This window comes from Geotrypetes seraphini, chromosome 10, assembly GCF_902459505.1.
Source record: "Geotrypetes seraphini chromosome 10, aGeoSer1.1, whole genome shotgun sequence".
NCBI lineage: Eukaryota > Metazoa > Chordata > Amphibia > Gymnophiona > Dermophiidae > Geotrypetes > Geotrypetes seraphini.
In genome coordinates this window covers 119285594-119304444 of record NC_047093.1, presented here as the reverse complement: position 1 = coordinate 119304444, position 18851 = coordinate 119285594, and the positions used below count along the sequence as shown (strand labels likewise).

Sequence of the window (18851 nt, the reverse complement as noted above, 5' to 3'; positions counted from 1 at the left end):
GAGACAGTAGGCAGGAGCAGAAGGACAGAGCGGGGGGGGGGGGGGTCTAGAATGACACACCTGTTTGCTAGAAAAGAGATTATCAAAGATAAGGACATAATCTCCTTTCCAATGTAATAGGTATGTCATTCTAGATGAGCAGAATGTACAAAAGCAGTCCTAGAGGTCTAGGGCGGGCTGACTGTGCCAGCCCATAGCACTGAGGAGCCAAAGGCTGAATCCTCTCTTGCCGCAACATCCACCCTGTAAAATTTGGCAAAGGTATGTAAAGTGGACCAAATGGTAGCTCTACAAATCTCCACTGGAGAGACTGCCCTAGCCTCTGCCCATGATGAAGCTACACTTCTGGTTGAATACGCCTTAACAGAAACAGGGGACGTTTCCTACAGACAATGTAAGCTGACAAAATGGCCTTATGGATCCATCTGGAGACCGTGGATTTGGAAGCGGGCATGCCACACTTAGTTGAGTGAGTCAGCACAAACCGATGGTCAGAGAGTCTAAACCTGTTGGTGACTTCTAGATATCTAAGAAGCACTTTTCTTAGGTCCAACCTCTTCAAAACGTGGTCCAGTTTCTTAGAACCTGTAGGCTGGAAGGCAGGCAAATGCACCTCCTGATTGACATGAAACTCTGAAACCACCTTCGGTAGAAAAGGCGGCACAGTGCATAGAGAGACTCCAGTTTCTGAGATTTTCAGGAAAGGCTCTCTACAAGAAAGAGCCTGGAGCTCCAAGACTCATCTCACTGAGGTCACAGCTACCAAAAAAACTGCTTCCAAGGTCAAGTCCAAAAGGGATGCTTCTTCTAGTGGCTTGAACAGCTGTGTTCTGCACTGTTCTTAATTTTTTCACAACTTTCTTCGGTGCACCCAAATAGACATCTGAATCCAGGTCTGCAGGAACACTGAGCCTGCCCCCTATATGCAGAAGGTTACTCCCTGGCCTAGCATCACTGCGACTTCTTAGAAGAAGATGCAGCATGGGAAGCAGAGGCCTACTGGTTACGTCTAGATCCAGAGAACCTCTGCCTGTAGCCCTGGGAGAATCTCTGCAATGTGGACCTGGAATACTGTCGAGAGCACCTGGAGCCACAAAAATTAGAGCACCCTGAGCCTCTAGAGCAGTGGTTCCCAAACCTGTCCTGGGGGACCCCCAGCTAGTCGGGTTTTCAAGATATCCCTAATGAATATGCATGACAGAGATTTGCATATAATGGATGTGACAGGTATGCAAATCTCTCTCATGCATATTCATTAGGGATATTTTGAAAACCCAACTGGCTGAGGGTCCCCCAGGACAGGTTTGGGAACCACTGCTCTAGAGGTTCTGGGTCTACTATCAGGCAGGGTCTTGGGACAATGGTCAACCACAGAATTCATGAGATCATCCAGGCCTTTACCAAATAATAACTGTTCCTTAAAAGGGAGTGTGGCAAAAGTAGATTTAGAGGTGGAATCGCAAGCCCATTGTCTGATCCAGAGCATTCTACATGCAGAAATGGAATAAACTGACGCTTTATCCAGGACATAAAGAAGATCATAAGTGACGTCAGCTACATAGTCCACACCAGATAAAAGAAGCTGAGGAGGAAGATAAACGCCTTCACTCTCTAAAGTGTGCAGTTTGGAATAAAAAGAGCGTGTAACAAAGGACGCAGCCAAGGCTGCTTTGACTCCCAAAGCCATTGCCTCAAAAAGTCTTGTGAGAACAACATCCACTCAGCGGTCCTGCATGTCCTCGAGTACCATGACGCCTTCGCTCGGAAGGGATGTACACTTAGTAACCTGAGCAACCAAGCAATTCACTCTAGGCTGAGTAAAGAGTTGCTGACACTCCTGTGCCATATGATGTAGATGGGACATGGCTCTCGCTACTTTGAGAGTCCCCTCCAGAGAATCCCACTGCTCCAAGATCAGGATGTTAATATCAGGATGCCAGGGAAAGGCTGAGGACTGAGCTCTCACGTCACACATAAAAGAGGAGGAAGTAAAAGTTGCTGGCTGAGTATCTAAATTCAACTCATGCTGAGACTCCAAAATAAGACCTGGTAAAGCTGAAGACTTAAATAAATGCAGAACTGTGGGATTATCCCCTGGTTCTAAAGCCAAAGCAGGATCTACAGAGCTGGTACGCATTCCCAGGTCACCAACCATGGGAAGAACATCCCCCAAAAATAAGGGATCTGTAAAATGATCATCATCATCTGGAGAGAGGTCTCCAAGTCCTGAACAGTGGCAGACTGTGAAGAAGAGATGCCTTGGGATGCAATGCTGCAAGGAGACAAGTCTAAGGTACAACTGGACTTTGCAGGAAAACCATGGCTCTCATGAAAGGCTTTCCACAAAAATTTCATAAAGTCTGAGAAGGTCTCTGGACCTTGGAATGTGGAGTCACCCTTTGATGACTGTAGCTTGCGATTCTTGGGCTGCAGGGCATCCACATCCTGTCGTGTGGAAGTCAGCATTTCCAGGCTCCCCAAAACAGAAAAGACCATCCCAATGGGCTAGCCGCCCTTTTGGTCACCTGATTAAGCAGAGTAGAGGCTAAGCTGGTCACTCCCACCTCTATGGTCCATGCCACACGGCTACTGAGGTACTCATTTTGCACAATCCTGGCATGAATTTGGGTTAGAAGAGCCCAAGGACTCCATCCCAACAAGGTTTGAGGCAAAAATTGCAGTTTTGGAAGTGCAGGGAACTTTTGAAAATGAGATTGCTAAAAATTCAAGATGGCTGCCATCAAGAAAGTCACACCTAAAAATGCTAATAAAACACACTTACTAAATATAAAAAACCGTGAAATTAGGATTTCTCAGGTGGGCGGACAAAGGGAAACATACAGAAACTCCCCCAAACCTGTATTTCAGACATCCCCAAATCCCCTCAGAGGCTGTAACAGAGGCTGGAAAGGTGCTGCAGCCTGCCTCAGCTCTTTACAGTAGCTGGAAAGGAGAAGAATCACTGACTCAAGCTGGAAATGCCTTTTTTGATGCTGATCCTCGTGTTGCCAGTTAGACATGAAGCCTGACCATACCCCCCCCCCCCCCCACATGTAACTAATTGATTTGCTTACAGAAGGTGAGAGGCAACAAATGCAACCGGCACCCTGCGAGACACCGTTGAGCCTCCTACAGATGCCTAGCAGTCTGTGCTCGAACCCTTGCTAAACAGTAGGTGAGGATTAAATGTGGTGATGGTCCTGAGCTCCAAAGATACTAGTACAGGCTGGCTAACAGGTACTACAAGGGATTGGCCTGTCAGCTGCAGACTTTAGCCTGCTTCTTCTCTACGCAGGCAGAGCTGAAAATCACTGAAATAGGACAAAAATAACCAAATAAAATAAGAAAAGAGAGAGATCAGAACAGAAACACTCCTTCCAGCTTGCAAGTAGAAGGGAAAAACTGCAGGTGGCAGTAGAGCTCCCATTGAAGTAGAAGGAACATAGAAAAAATCTGGAGTGAATTCCTTCTAGATATGGCTCATGGTAATGGTCATGGGAAGATAACCCGCTCATCTAGAATGACACCTATTGCACTGGAAAAAATGTTAGTTTTTAAATTATATTTCACTTAACCAAGCCATCAATAGAATATCTGCTTCCCCTATGCTGCAGGCTGTCTGCTTCCAAAGTTAGGGAATAAATATAATAGGTCTTCCCTTAATTTTTCTTAAAGTGATACTGTATGCAAACTGCACCAAATGTAGGGTCAGATTGACACTATATTGGGTCTTTGGCAAACGTATATTTATGGGCCCCACTACTATGCCCCCTCCCCAAAAAAATTGCTTCTTTTCTTATACAGACAGCAATAGTTTATGAATGAGAATGTTTTGAATGAAGAAATTTAATGATTAGTCCCAGGGTCGGTGTCCAAACTTCCCCTTCCAGTGGCCTTTACCCAGTGTTGGGCCTTCCTTTATGCTGGGTCCTGCCTTTGCAAAAACAGGAAGTAGATGGGACCAGTGAAGAGGAAGTAGAGAGTTGCATGGGAGCGGGGGCAATGGGAATCCTGTGGAGTTAGAAGGAAGAATTTCAGGTTAGCTGCCGGCTGCATGTAGGAAGGTATGTTGCCAGAGGCCTGAAGAGAACGAGTGCAGCTGGACCCAAAGGAGACGCGTGTGAAAGGAGGGAATAAGATGCTTCATGGGCTGGGGGTGTGTGGGAAGCATATGCGTTGGAACAAAGGGAGCACAAGGGGGCCTCTCTCAAAAATTGTTGGTCGGAGGTCAGAAGAGTTAGGTATGACTTTCCCGATTCCTACCCGCCCAACACCTCCTCCCCAGTCACTGTAATTTTAAATCTTTAGAGAGCTGGCAGCAGCAACAATATGAGCCTGCTGCCATCAGCCTGTCCCGGAACCCTTCTTTCATCAGCATTCCTCCTATACATGAGCAGGAAGTTGCTGCAAAATGAAGACTTCAGGAGCAGGTCAACAGCAGCAGGCTTACCTCATTACTGCTGCCTGCAGATTTAAAATTACAGCGGCCAGGGAGGAGGTAGGTGGGGGAGGGGGGTTGGGAACTGGAGAGAAAGGCTTTGCTACAGGATCCCTCAGGGCTTGAAAGAACATTTGCTGCACAAGCTGGTATGGGGGGTTGGGAAGGCACTGAAGGACAGATGCTGCATGGACTGGGGTGGGGTGGGGGTTAGGAATAGGGTTTGGTGGGTTCAGACAGACTAACCTTGTCCGGGTTTTGAAAAGCTTAGAACAAATCACTGTTGAGCAGGAGGGCATCCACACATGCAGTGGGGGGGGGCGGGGGAGGGCTGGGGGGGGGCAGGACTGGAGGCGGTTCTAGGGGTTCAGATTTTACAAATGGCTGGGTTGGAAGTTGGGAAGGACAGATGCTACATGATTGGTGGAGGAAGGGAGGGAGATGTAAGGAAGAAAGCTATCCAATTGGAGGGGAAAAAGAAAGAAGGGAAGGGAGAGGAGAAGAGAAAGTGAAACCAGACCATGAGGAAGGGAGGGAAAGGAAGAAGAGGAAATGCCAGAGCATGGAGGGGAAGAGATGGAAGGGAAGATACTGGTTTATGCTGAACATCTAGTTTCAGAGCCAACCCTTAAGTAATGTCCGGTTAGTGATGCTATTTAGATTGTTAATCAGCTTTTTTGTTGTTATCGAGTTATTGCCAGCAACTGGATAACCTCTGGCTTTGCCCCACAGACTGCTCCAGGATACTCCAGATAGTGCTGAGGAATTATTTGGCTGCATTATATAGTCAGTGCCACCGAATATCCCTCTCACTGGCACTTATATGCTAACTGGAGCATCTGTGCCTGTGATTTTACTAGAGATTGGATGAAGGAGGGGAGTTATTTCCCCTGTAACTACCTACTGTATTTGGAACCTGGCTTTAGCTGTAAAAATATTTTGATCCACAGAACATGATGGGACATCTCAAGCTGCTGAAAGTAGCATGCTGTGCCAAAGCCAAGGGGAGGCAGATTACGCTGCGGAAACCATCAAGGAATTCCCCCCTTCATTTTACCATCATAGGAGGACATAATAAGGGCTTTGGTATTTTTGTAGAAAATGTGGAATCTGGTACCATAACAGCAGAGGCCGGATTAATGCGTGGCGACCAGGTATTAAAAAGAAAAATATAGAATGGTAGTGTTAATGGTTAAATACATATGTATGCACTTAGGTGTGAGAACTTACACAAGCCATAGAGCTCGTGTAAATACTTAGGGCTAGATTCACTAACCTCCGATTCGTGTCCGATCCATGTCTGTTTGCATGCAAACCGACGAATTCACTAAAGACCAGCATGCAAATGGGGACAATTGTTGGCACGCCCCCAACCGACTGCACGGATCACTAGAGCCCTCACAGTAGTGACAGGAGAAGCAGCCCTGCTTGGCTCAGGTGCTTCGGGATCCTCCCTTGGGAGGGGCCTGAGGTGCCTCAGCCAATCAGGAACTTCGTTAGGAAAAAATTTGTGAATCTCATCCTTCCTGCTTTGCATGCTGTTTCTCCTCATTTGCATGCACGGATCGGAATCGGATCGGAGGAGAGGTTAGTGAATCAGGTCAGAGGGAAATCGGGTCGCAAAGGGCTTGCACACCGATCGGTACACATTCGGTTTGCTTAGTGCAGGGGTGCCCAACATGTCGATCGCGATCGACAGGTCGCTCGCTCAGGCGACCCCAGTCGATCGCAGAGCGGGTTCCCTTCTCTTTTTTCCCCTCCTGACTGGCCTGCTCCTGAATTCTGCTGCTGCCTCCGCTGCTCAACATTAAAAAAAATGTCACATTGATGTGGAACTTAATCACTGGAGAGAGCTTCACACAATAGACATCTAATGGATTTCAAGTTTCAAATTTATTTAAAATTTCTTATACTGTCCAATCAGCCTTCTAGGCGGTGTACAAATTCATAAAAACAGAAAACAAACTTTAACTAAAATACAAGTTTAAGCTTTAACTAAAATACAAGTTTAAGCTGACATTACGTCACCAAACTGTAACTTTTAAAGACTTTTAAAAACAGAGACAAACAGGAACAAAAGGTAAAAGGCAAGAAAGAGAACAATTAAGGAAAAGAACAAGAGGAGGGGATGTATTTAAGCATTGCATGAAAAAAAATACTCTATATTACTTCCCTCTTACCCTACTTGAAAACCGTTTGTTACTTGATACAGGGAAATTGAACACATTCGATATGTGTGAACCAAAAACTCATGTTTCTCTATGTCTGGGTCGGTCCTATGGAATGCTATGATCGGTGCCTGCAGGTTTTGCAGTAACTGCTTAAACCCTATCTCTTTGCGCAGGCGTTTTTCAGCTAGATCCATTCTTTCGCTTATGATCTTAGACCCCTTTTTATGATGAATATGCTAAAGTGTTTGTAACCCTTGGCCGGCCTTTTGTCTCTTTTATATTCAGCTTGTTATAACTGTGTATGTAAATTGTGAGCCACTTTGGTAATTGTATTATAAATGCTTTAAATATATTGAAATACACTGTTTAATATCGCCTAATGTGTGCCCCATGGTCTTCCAATGATTTATAATTGGAGCTGTATCAGAATCAGTATGAAATCAATTGGATGCCTATTGCATGAAGCTCTCTCCAATGAATATTGGCACTTAACCATGTAAGTGCTGACTCCATCCCCGAACCATCCACAAAATCGCTGGCCTTGAGTTTTGTTAGCCTAGCACAAGCAATTTAAGCAGCCTGGAGCACCCTGAGGTTGTGGGTTCAAACCCCATGCTGCTCCTGCCCCAGGAACATTAGATAGATTATGAGCCCACCGGAACAGATAGGAAAAATGCTTGAAGTACTTGTATGTAAAAGCTGTAAAAACTACAAAAAGGTGGTATACAAGTCCCAATCCCTTTCCTTTAACCAGCCAGGAGCCCCTCCTGCCACTTAAATCGCTTTGAAAAGCCAATAGTCTGCACAGAGAAAAAACTATGTCGGGGTCTTTTTATCCATGTGTGCAGCTGTAAAATCGTTCCCCACATGTCCAGCATTGAAATGTCTTCTGTTTTGCTAACAGATCATAGAAGTCAATGAGCAGGACTTCACACACATTACGCATGCCAACGCATTTGAAATCCTTATGAGCAACACACATCTGTCCATTACTGTCAAAAGCAACATCGGTGGTGAGTGTTTTTAGCTGAAAGTTACGTTCAGACTTCAGCTCCTAAAGTGGCATTTCAACAGCTCTTCCCCTCCCCCATTCCTGTTATACTCTGTATCCTCCTGTTCCTCCCAATTAATGCTATTCTTAGCGTTCAGTTATTAGCATTAAGTGGCTCATGAAGCAATTGAAAAGTTCATGAATCTCATAATCAAGTGCAAAATTTGGTATGAATCTTTTATCGCCATATATAGAATCCGGGTGATAAGGATTTCCATGTCTTGATAAAATACCAGTTCAAATCTCACAGAAATTACACCTTAGATTGAAGGTCCAGACAGTATTTTAATAAATGTAAAAATATGACAATAAAATTTTAAACTGCATATGAACAAATAAAGAGATTATGCAGTCAATCATAAACTCTGTTGGGTAATTCATTAAGGAGCCACATAGTTGTAAGCAGCAAGAGAGTATTTAAAAAGAGATTAGGTTCTTAGCTTGCTAATATCTTTTCTACTAGATAGGTGTGTCATTCTGGATGGACGAGTTATATCCCAGTTCTCGCAAGCCATGCAGAAGGAATCCACTCCAGTTTTTGAATCCCTCCTACTTCAGAGAGGGCTCTGCTGCCCCCTACAGTTAGTTCCAAAGCAGGCAATAGCCCCTTCTAGAAACAGATGTGAAGGAAGGGGTACAGGGAAACTCCCCAAAGAACAAGTTTGTCCTGCTCTGAAATTATAATAAACATGTTAAACAATGAACAATCAAAATAGATAGCACAAGAAGCATGTCCAACAGAAACATTTATGGAGCTCAAATACCCCAGTGACCTAGAACTAGACTATTCTTCATACCATTAAGGTCTGACTGGCATCCAACTGTCAGGTTTGAATATGAACATTCTGACAGTAAGCAGGTACAGTAAATGATAGGATGGAGGTCCAGAATGACACACCTAACTACTAGATATTAGCAAGGTAAGAGCCTATTCGCTTTTTCTAGGTGTGTCATTCTGGATGGACGGGATGTACAAAACCAGTCCCAGAAATCTAGGGTGGGATCACTGTGCTGGCTCATAACACTGAGGACTAAAAAGCAGAGCCCTCCCTTGCCGCTACATCCACTGTAAAAATTGGAAAATGTATATAGAATGGACCAAGTCATTGACCTACAAATCTCCTTGGGGGAGACTGCACAAGCTTCTGCCCACAACAAAGCTACACTTCTAGTCAAACGTGCCTTTACAGAAACAGGAGACTGCTTCCCATAAACAATATATGCTGACGAAATGGCCCTACAGATCCATCTGGCAATCGTGGACTTGGAAACTGATGCACCATGTCTAGCTGGATTTGTCAGCACAAAAAGATGGACTGGGAGAGGGACCTTTGAGTAATCGTTTCTGAGGATCTGAAGGCAACAAAATAGTGTGACAAGGCAGTGGCTGTAGCCAGAAGGATGCTGGGCTGTATAGAGGGAGGCATAACCAGCAGAAGAAAGGAGGAGTTGATGCCCCTGTAGAGGTCATTGGTGAGGCTCCACCTGGAGAACTGTGTTCAATTTTGGAGGCCGTATCTGGCTAAGGCGGTAAAAAGAAATTGAGTGGTCCAGAGAAAAGCGATGAAAATGGTATGGAGCTTGCACCAAAGGACATGCAAAAAGAGATTGGAAGACCTGAATATGTATACTTTAGAGGAGAGGAGGGAGAAGGAGATAATAATGATAATAATAATACTTTTATTCTTATATACCGCCAAAACCATAGTAGTTTGAGGCGGTTTACAATAAGAAGAGCTGGACAATCAACGAAATAATTACAATGAAAGTCATCGAATTCATGTACATAGGTTATAGAGGTAATCAGAGAAAGTCAGAGAAATAGTCACAATGTAGGGTCATCGAGTACATGTAAGTAGAATACAGAGATAAGGCTTTATGAGTTCTTAGGTTACAAATCAGTTAAACAAGTTTGTTTTAACTAGTTTTCTAGTTATATGTGAAAGTACTGAACAAAAATAAAGAAATAAGCAGAGCAGATCAGAAACACTCCTTCCGGCTCACGTGCAAAAGGAAAATCCTGAAGGGGGTAGCAGAGCCCTTTGTGAAGTAGGAAGAATTCAAAAACCAGAGTGGATTCCTTCTGTATAGCTCGTGAGCACTGCTTTGTTTGACAAATTTATCACATAATTAGGTCTTTTTAACATTGTAATTATTTTACTACTTTTAATCCTGTTTTTTTAAAAAAAATTTATGACATGTATGTTCAATTTCTTACGGTGTAAACTGCCTAGAACTCTTGGGTAATGGCGGTATAGAAGAATATAGTTATTATTATTTATTATTATTATTATTATATAACCCATCTGTCCAGAATAACACACTTATTGCATTAGAAATGCCATTACTCAAGTCACTTATGTGTTTAGGTGAATGTATATGTATAAATGAGCAGTTTGTGGCTATGGAGTTTTCTATAAGTATGCACCTAGATGCAATTACGTGTACTTTGTAGGTGGGTCTTCACAGGGATGGAGTATGGATACAGCCTGGTCAATATTCAACTGGCAGCAGTCAGTGATTTTCAAACGTGCTAACTGGCGCCGGCCATGTCCAGTTTTGGGGTTTTTACAAAAAATCTTTATTGAGTTTCTAAAGCTAACAAAAATGCAATACAAAATTTATACAAATAATAGTAATCATATATGCACTTATAATCAATCAGAATCCATACAACATTTAAAAAAAACCCTCCCAACCAACATTTTCATAAGGGAATAGAACCATACAAAAGAAATTATAAAATTATAAAAGGAAAAGTATAGAATTTTAAGTGTGGTATTTGATTATAAAATGTTGTATTTACTGTTTCTTTTTAAAATCTTTATTTATTTTTACAACTTACAACAAGTGCGTTTGAAATTAACATTTGAACTTATACAATATCACTTGATTTTCTATCATAATCAATTGAACTTAGTAATATTTAAACCCTCCTTCGTATCCCTTCTATTTCATATATATACAATCATTTCTATTAATCTAATCAATTAATACAAGATTTGAAATCCCTCCCTCCCCCCTCACTTTGCAATTGTACCAATAAGGGAAAAATGTTATTTATTCATTACTATATTCTATTAATGGTCCCCATACCTCCTGAAATTTATTAAAATTTCCTTTTTGTATAGCTAACGCTTTTTCCATCTTATATGTATAACACAGAGAATTCCACCAGAAACTATTTACACTTATTGTAAGTTTTAAAAAGAATAAAGAATTGGGGGAAAAAAAGGAAATACCCCCCTCCATGTCCAGTTTTCAGTATTGAGGATCTGGTTATATGCTGGCCACTGCCACTTATATGGGTCCCAGGCAATATTCAGCCAGGACCCACATAAAATACTCCTGGCTGAATATTGACTGGGACCTAAATAAGGGGATCTATGAAGTCCTCCAAAACCCTCCCCCCAGCCCCGGTTCTGATCCCTGTCTCATGAGCACCCTCCCTTTCTAATCTTCCTACCCCCCCCCACCCCCATTCAATGCCCCACCCTCTGGTTCCAATCTCTCTGTCCCCTGTTCCAATCCCTACGTACCCTTATGTGAAGGCTGACTCCTAGCAGTACCACAAGACTACAGCCAAGGGTCAGCAGCAGCAGCACCCAGAACCAGATGGGCCAAGAAAAGATTTGGATTACTTCTGTCCTATCCCACTAGACACTGCAGTTATAGGAGGGTCAGATTAGCAAAGCCCTAATACATCTTCATTTCAAAGGTACATCCTTTCTTGAAGGCTCACTTAAAAGGCCTTGGTATTAATTTGCACGTATAATCCATTTGCAGTGTTTAAGGAGCTACTCAGCAGAATTGAGCAGGAAAAGGAAAATATCTTGGACAAGGCAAGGCCATTTAGGTAAGTTCTACTGTTCTATATACTGCTAAATAGGTCCTTATTTTGTACCTGGGGCAACAGAGGGTTAAGCAACTTGTCCAGAGTCACAGGAGCTGAAGTGGGAAGTGAACCCAGTTTCCCGGCTCTCAGGCTGCTGCACTAACCATTAGGCTCCTCCTCTGCTCTTAGGGCTTCTGTAGATTGATTTGGAGGAAAGGCTTTAACTGATGGGAGATGTTTCTTTACTATAGTGGCCACCAGCCAGTCAGGTTTTCAGGCTAGATCTAATGAATTTATTTAGTTTAAAAATTTCTATACTGTTTTATATCAAAACGGTTTACAAAATGATTACATACATACAATGTTAAAACAGACCCCTAATGATAAACATGGAGCAGATTTGCATGCCTGTCACCTCCATTACAAGCAAATCTCTCTTATGCAAATTTATTAGGGCTATTCCAAAAACCTGACTTGGGTGGTAATCCTCCAGGTAGGGTTGGAAACCACTGCTTTAGTAGCATCAGATAGATATCTGTGACAGGCTTTCTAAAAGCTTTCTTAAGCAGGCTAAATGTGGTTACCAGATGTCTGAGTTTCCCCGAATATGTCTTCTTTTTGAGGACTCCGTTGGGCATCCAGGCGGCTTTTTCAATTTGCCTCTTTAGTCCAGTTTTCGGCATTTCCGGGGGTGGCAGCAGCAGCACTGAAAAAGAAATCATTCCAGCCGGGGTTGGTGTCATGCTCCGGAGCTCCTTTCTCTCCCTTCCACCTGCCCCTGCACCCCCTTCTCTGCGTCCCTTTCCAGTGACTATACAGTGGCATCGATCAAGACAGGCTGCCGGCAACAGGGCCTTCCCTCTGCGAGACCCGCCTATGCAGAAACAGGAAGTTGAAACAAAGTAGGCAGGACTTGTAGAGGAAAGGCCCTGATGCCGGCAGCCTGTCTTGAATGCCGCTGCTGCTGAGTCACCGAAGAGGGCCACGGGGAAGGTGCACCAGTGTTCTTCTGCATAAATTAGCCTGAAGTTGGGACAAAATAAAATAATGCTCTCTGTCCTAAGATTAGGGGCAACTAAAGGGAGGATGTAGCAGGAAGTTCCTCCCAATTACCTGTTCCCTGGGAAAGAGAAAAAGAGAAAGCTATGGATTGGCTGCCAGAACCTCAAGAAAAAAACTCCAATAGAATGGATGCTATCGATTTAAGATAAGTAGAGGATTTTTTTTTTTTTTTTGGGGGGGGGAGAGGATTGAGAATCTATAACTTGTGCTCTGCATGTGTTACTGAGACCTCTGGGGCTGTTTGCTATATGTGACCATTTGTTGAATGTTTTTATAAAGCTGGGAGGGAGAGGTACTGACCCTGACTAGAGCAAGTTTCCCTGGCTAGGCTTTGGGGTTATAAGACTTTCTTAGACAGGACCTTACGTTTCAAGCAGGTTAGGTGAATGTATCCATCAAGCCACGTCTTACTCTTCTTTTTGAAAATTAGTCAAGTCCACTCTGTTCGATAAATTCATCACCTAATTTTAGGGGTTTTAAGATTATAACTTGTATTTTATTGAATGTTTGTATTTTTATTGAATGATTGCACTTCGCTGATTGTTCAACTCCTCTTAGTGTAAACCGCCTAGAACTTCTGGTAGTGGCGGTATAAAAGAATAAAGTTATTGTTATTATTGAAATAAAGCCCACAGAGGCTGCTGTTTTGGTGTTTAATTGGTGTTTCCAATTGCCCCTGATACTTCGGATCTGTTACAGCTGGAGAACTGGTTAATGTTATTTTCACATGGTTATCAACTCAAGGGTTGGTCCATTCCATTCAGTATTTTATAGGGTGACAGGTCAAATGCGCGCAAGACAAAAGCGCGCAGACAAAAACGCCAAGACAAATCAGCGCAAGACAATTGAGTTGTTGTGGCGCTCAGTTGTCTTTGCGCTCACTTGATTTGCGCCCGTTTGTCTGCGCGCTGTTGTCTTGCGCGCATTTGACTATGAACCTTTTATAGACTCACAACTGAAAGTCTGATATATCAAAGGCACAGCACATAAAGGATGGGGGCAACATGGAGGGCAAGTTGCATGGAATGTAATTCTAGTTTGCTACAACCCTGACTGCACTCAGCAGGCAACCACTTAGGAGAGGAGTGGGGCAACAGGTGGGGGCTATGTGTCCTTTTTTTGGCTTCACAATTATGGTAACCCTATGCCAGTGTAGCGCAAACGGTGGGTTTCCAGAGATTTCAAGTGTGCCGCAGTACACTGGGCAGGAAGAGAGGCTCCGGCATGGGCATCGGCTGACTTGCATCTTCCTGTGGTTGGGGATACTCAGCTGATATTTGTTAGATTTCCCTGCTGGCATTTCAGGGCCTGTCTGGAGGGCCTCTGCGCATGCATGTGATGTCATCAGCCCTGGCCACTACCTTTAGTGCGCCCCAGCTCGAGAAAGTGTATGGCGCAGTGGTTAAAGTTACAGCCTCAGCACCCTGGGGTTGTGGGTTCAAACCCACACTGCTCCTTGTGACCCTGGGCAAGTCACTTAATCCCCCCATTGCCCCAGGTACATTAGATAGATGGTGAGCCCACCGGGACAGACAGGGAAGAATGCTTAAGTACCTGAATAAATTAATTTAAACCGTTCTGAGCTCCCTTGGGAGAATGGTATAGAAAATTGAATAAATAAATACATTTTAAAAGTTTGCTCACCCCTCTCCTGATTGTTTTTGCAGTGAAGGCAGCATCAGCTTCTCTCAGGATGAAAGTATAATTGGAGCCCAACAGAGCAGGCCTAATGTTAACACCCTGTCCTCCAGCAGCCCTGACCTCTTCAGCCCTACCAGCAGCTTGCTGGATTTCTTCAGTTCTTCAGGTAAATACACCCATCTCACTGTGCAGACAAGTCCATTATCCTCTGAATGAGAAAACTGGTTGGCATGGCACTTGTTTGAGGCTTTAATGAAAAAAAGGGAAACATATGAAAACCAATAAACTATAGAAACGTCTTTAACTGTTCATATCCGGCAGTTCAAAGAGCACGGATAACTGTTTAATAAAAGGCCTCAAAGTCTTAAACCAGAATGCGTCCCCAGCAATCTGTGGTGTCTTCTCGAGGGGGAGATATGAAAAGACGCCTCAGACGACAAGAGCAGTGCCTTATATTTGAGCTGAATACAATTGAACCAGCAGGATTCAATTCAGCAATCGAATGGAAAGCTTTTTTTAAAATGATTGCTTTGCACGTTGGAGGAAAGTCAGATGAACCATGCCCCAAAGAAAACGGACCACATCCGGATGAACCGCAAAGGAGCCTCTTAAGGCAAGAGGTCCCAGAGAGGACAAACCTGCAATCTGAACCCGGGCAAAGGCCCTTTTTCAGGCCATTCTGTAGAAACTGCAGTACCCGAGCAAATGAGGGAGAAGAAGGATCCTCATGTCGGCTGACACACCATGCTTGGTAGCACCACCAAGCCTTCGCAGAGGCCACCACCGTGGACTTCCATTTACTGTGAAGCAACGTAGCAATCACCACAGAAGAATAGTCCCGAGCCATCAAGACCACGCTCTGATGAGCCATGCTGTAAGTCCAAAGCGGTCCGGGTCCTGCTGAGTGATCGGCACTTGTGTGTGGAGACGAGGGTATCAAGGCAACCGCAGCCCTCAACCCCACTGAAGCCAAACCAGGTCAGCATACCACAGCTACCTCGTCCAATCAGGAGCCAACAATATCACCGGACCCTGTGTTCTGCTATTCGACACAACAGATGCCTTATCATGGGCCATGGAGGGAAGGCATAAAGAAGGCCCTCCCAGGGCAAGGGCTGCATCAAAGTGTCCAGGCAGTCGCTGCTGGCTTCCAACAATGACTGTAAAACCCATCAGCCTCCTTGCTTGCCACATTCACCATGAGATCGAACACGGGGGCCCCCAACAGGTGTACTAACATCCATCTTGAGTATTTGGATTACTGTAACATTATATATCTAGGGGTCTACAAAAAAATCGGGGGGGGGTGTGAGCGGTCCTTCAGGGTGGGGGGGGCAGCGGTCCTTCGTAGTGGGGCATCAGGCTTTCAGGGTGGGGCGGGCCTTCAAGGGGGGGACAGGACTTCAAGGGCAGGGCAGCGAGAGGAGAGTCGGGGCGGCAAGCAGCATGCGCGGTATACGCGTGGGCGCGCTATACCAAAATTTTCTTACATAATTCCTTGTTCCTGCGTGCTATACCCGTGTGCGCGTTGTACACGTGTGCGCGTTATATGCGTGAAAATACGGTACTAACATCCATCTTGAGTATTTGGATTACTGTAACATTATATATCTAGGGGCCTACAAAAAAATTCTTAAAAAATTGAGACTGATCCAGAATACTGCGGTCCGTCTCATCTTTGGTTTAAAAAAATGGGAACACATCACCTCTTGTGTCCCTGAGTACTCTTACTTTCAAAAACTCCACTGGTTGCCTGGGGAGTCTAGAGTTCTCTTCAAGTTTGCCTGTATTAGTTACAAAGCAGTTTTTGGGATGTTACCAGATTATCTTGCCTCTCAGTTCCTTTTAAATTGTTCCAATAAGAGCACTCGTAGCATAAATTTATTTAATTATCCATCTTTGAAATCATGTCAATATAAGAAGTTTGTTGATAGAATTTTAACATTCCAGGCAGCCAAACTGAATACATGGCTTGGAAAACTTATACTTGAGGCCACTTCTTATGTTGATTTTAGAAAATTATTGAAGACACATTTGTTTGATAAATTTTAAATCTTAAATTATGTTATCGTTCTAATTTATCATGAATTCTAACAGCTGTTTATATACTATGCCACTGTTTTAACTTTTTAGATTTGAACAGATGTACTTTACATTGATTTTTATTGTATTTCAGAATGACTGTTTTATTTCGTACGCCAAATATTGAGTGTATGTATTCCTGTTGTGAACCGCTTCGAACTTCTGGTATAGCGGTATATAAGAAATAAATTATTACTATTATTATTATTACTATGCACTCAAGCGCTCTCCGGGAGATAGACCATTCTCTGGGGTCCAGTATCTGGAGACTGAGAAAGTCTGCCTGAATGTTGTCCATACTTGCCATGTGAGCTGCGGACAGTGCTACAAGATGTCTCTCCACCTAGCCAAAGATCAACCGAGCCTCCACGTTCAGGGAGGGACTCCTTATGCCCCCCCCCTGATAATTGATGTAAGCCACCGCCATGGCATTGTCGAAGAACACTCAGACAGCTCAATGACGGAGATAATCCTGGAAATGGAGAAGGGCCAGCCGAATCGCCCTCAGTTACAGGCGATTGATCGACCACTTGAGCTCCAAGGGTGTCCTTTGGCCCTGTACCTGAACAGACATACATACTGCCCCCCAGTGGGAGAGACTCATGTCCATTGACAGAGTCACTCAATCCAATATCCAGAGCGGAAAGTCCCTGGCCAGTGAGAGGGGACGCAACCACCACTCCATTCTGCTGCAAGACGCCAACGTCCAGGGCAGTAGCGCAAGCAACAGATCCCACTGCATATTCCATTGGAACAACAGAGCCTCCTGCAGAGGACGTAGTCTAGCTCTGGCCCACGGAACTACATCGATCATTGCCATCATGAGATACTGCCAAACCGTCGGGGTTGGAGTGACCAGAAGGTCTCTGATGACTCTCCGAAGCTTCTCTTGATGAGAAATTGGGATGAATACTTTGTTCTGCCCCATGGTGAAAGCAGACCCCCTGGTACCCAAATCCTAGGTGGGCTCCATGTGACTCTTCTGAAGGTTGATCACCTAGCCCAAACGCTTCAGCAAGTGAACCATCTACTGGACCGTCTGGAGCCCCTCGGCCAGAGAGGGAGCCCTGAGCAGCCAGTAGTCCAGATACGGATGGACCAAGACACTGAGGGAGCAGAGACGTGCCACCACCATCACCATCACCTTGATGAAAGCCCTGGGTGTCGTCACCAAACCGGAGGGAAGAGCTGCAAACTGAAAGTGCTGTTCCAGGACATGAAACTGCAGAAACTTCCTGTACACCAGAAAGATGGGAATATGGAGATACACCTCCGAGAGGTCCAAGGAGGCCATAAACTCCTCCTGGGGCTACCGAAGCAATGAAAGAATGCATCATCTCCATGCAGAAACAGGGCACCTTCAGTGCTGCATTGACCACTTTGAGATCCGGAATCAGTCACCAATCTTTGGAGCCTTTCTATGAAACGATGAAGTATATCGAGTATCTCCCAGAACCCAAATCACACTCTGGCATGGGTTCGATTGCCACAAGATTTAAGAGTCTGCAGACCATGGCCTGCACCCAAAGCTCCTTCTCAGGGCGGCCTGCAGGAGAATCCAGAAAATACTTTGTGAGAGAAACTCCAATTTGAGCCCAAGACCCAGTGATCGGACAAGATGGTCTCCCATTCCACCAGGAAGGCCAACACCCCCCCCCCCCCCCCCGATGCATAGGACAGGAACTGGAGAGCTGGCATCAGAACTGTTTCTTAGAGTCAAAGACTGCTGATGGCCAGACCCACTCGAAGCATGGTCTGGAAGATGAAGAGTTTTGTAGAAGAGGAAGTTAGAATAGCTTTTGGGCTGTCCTAAGTTAACCAGTTAGCTGTCTGGGTACGAATGAATATTGGCTGTATCCATCAACACTTCTGCACTGTCCAGTTATGTGCCACTAAAAATTCAAGTGAAGTCCAATTGGTACTATATAACCAGATAGGAGTTTTCACTACTCAGTTAAGTAGTAGCACAAAATATCAGAATGTTACTCTTTGCTGCAGTTTCAAACAATTTCACTAGATGGCGACAAAACCCATGTCATTACACATTATAGTTCTGTTGTTGTACCTGGGATGGGGAGAGGGAAGGAATAACAGAGAAGAGGAACAATGATGCTTTGGTCGTGAGGGTGATTCCTTCTGAGCTGCATGGCAGTTGGAAGTATATGCTGCAGCAGTATTGCAGTTTCATTCTCAGGGAGCAAAGTGGTTTCGCAGGAATCCCAGGGGGATCTGCAAGCCCAGTACAATTGAAACTGCAAAATTACTGCACTATACACTACAGTAAGATTTTTTTTTTTTGGGGGGGTGGTGTTGATGAACTTATGCGCAACTTAGAGGGAATGTTTCAAATAGAGTTTACCTCAACGTTCTAGCTTTGCTGAGGTTGAAACAAGTTAGGTTAATGTCTATGTTCTCTGTGTTCCTTGTCATGGGGTAGGATATCAATTCTGCCTTGGTTCATTGTTTTGTACAGAAAAAAAATTAGAACTGCACGTTTGCTGGTTTTCTTTAAGAGGCAAGAATATTGGATTATACTGAGCAGTAGGAAGGCAGTTATTATATGTATGGGCC

At 44.3% G+C, this 18851-nt stretch overlaps 1 protein-coding gene across 1 annotated transcript in view; it reads left to right on the top strand.

The window, feature by feature from the left end:
* The window catches only part of LOC117368553 (rap guanine nucleotide exchange factor 6-like), a 99687-nt gene that overhangs the window by 32862 nt on the left and 47974 nt on the right, over nucleotides 1–18851 (top strand). Inside the window, exons 12-15 of the mRNA XM_033962285.1 lie at nucleotides 5389–5592; nucleotides 7514–7622; nucleotides 11447–11516; nucleotides 14225–14364. Coding sequence (XP_033818176.1) covers nucleotides 5389–5592; nucleotides 7514–7622; nucleotides 11447–11516; nucleotides 14225–14364 — 523 coding nt within the window. The remainder of the gene's footprint in view (nucleotides 1–5388; nucleotides 5593–7513; nucleotides 7623–11446; nucleotides 11517–14224; nucleotides 14365–18851) is intronic.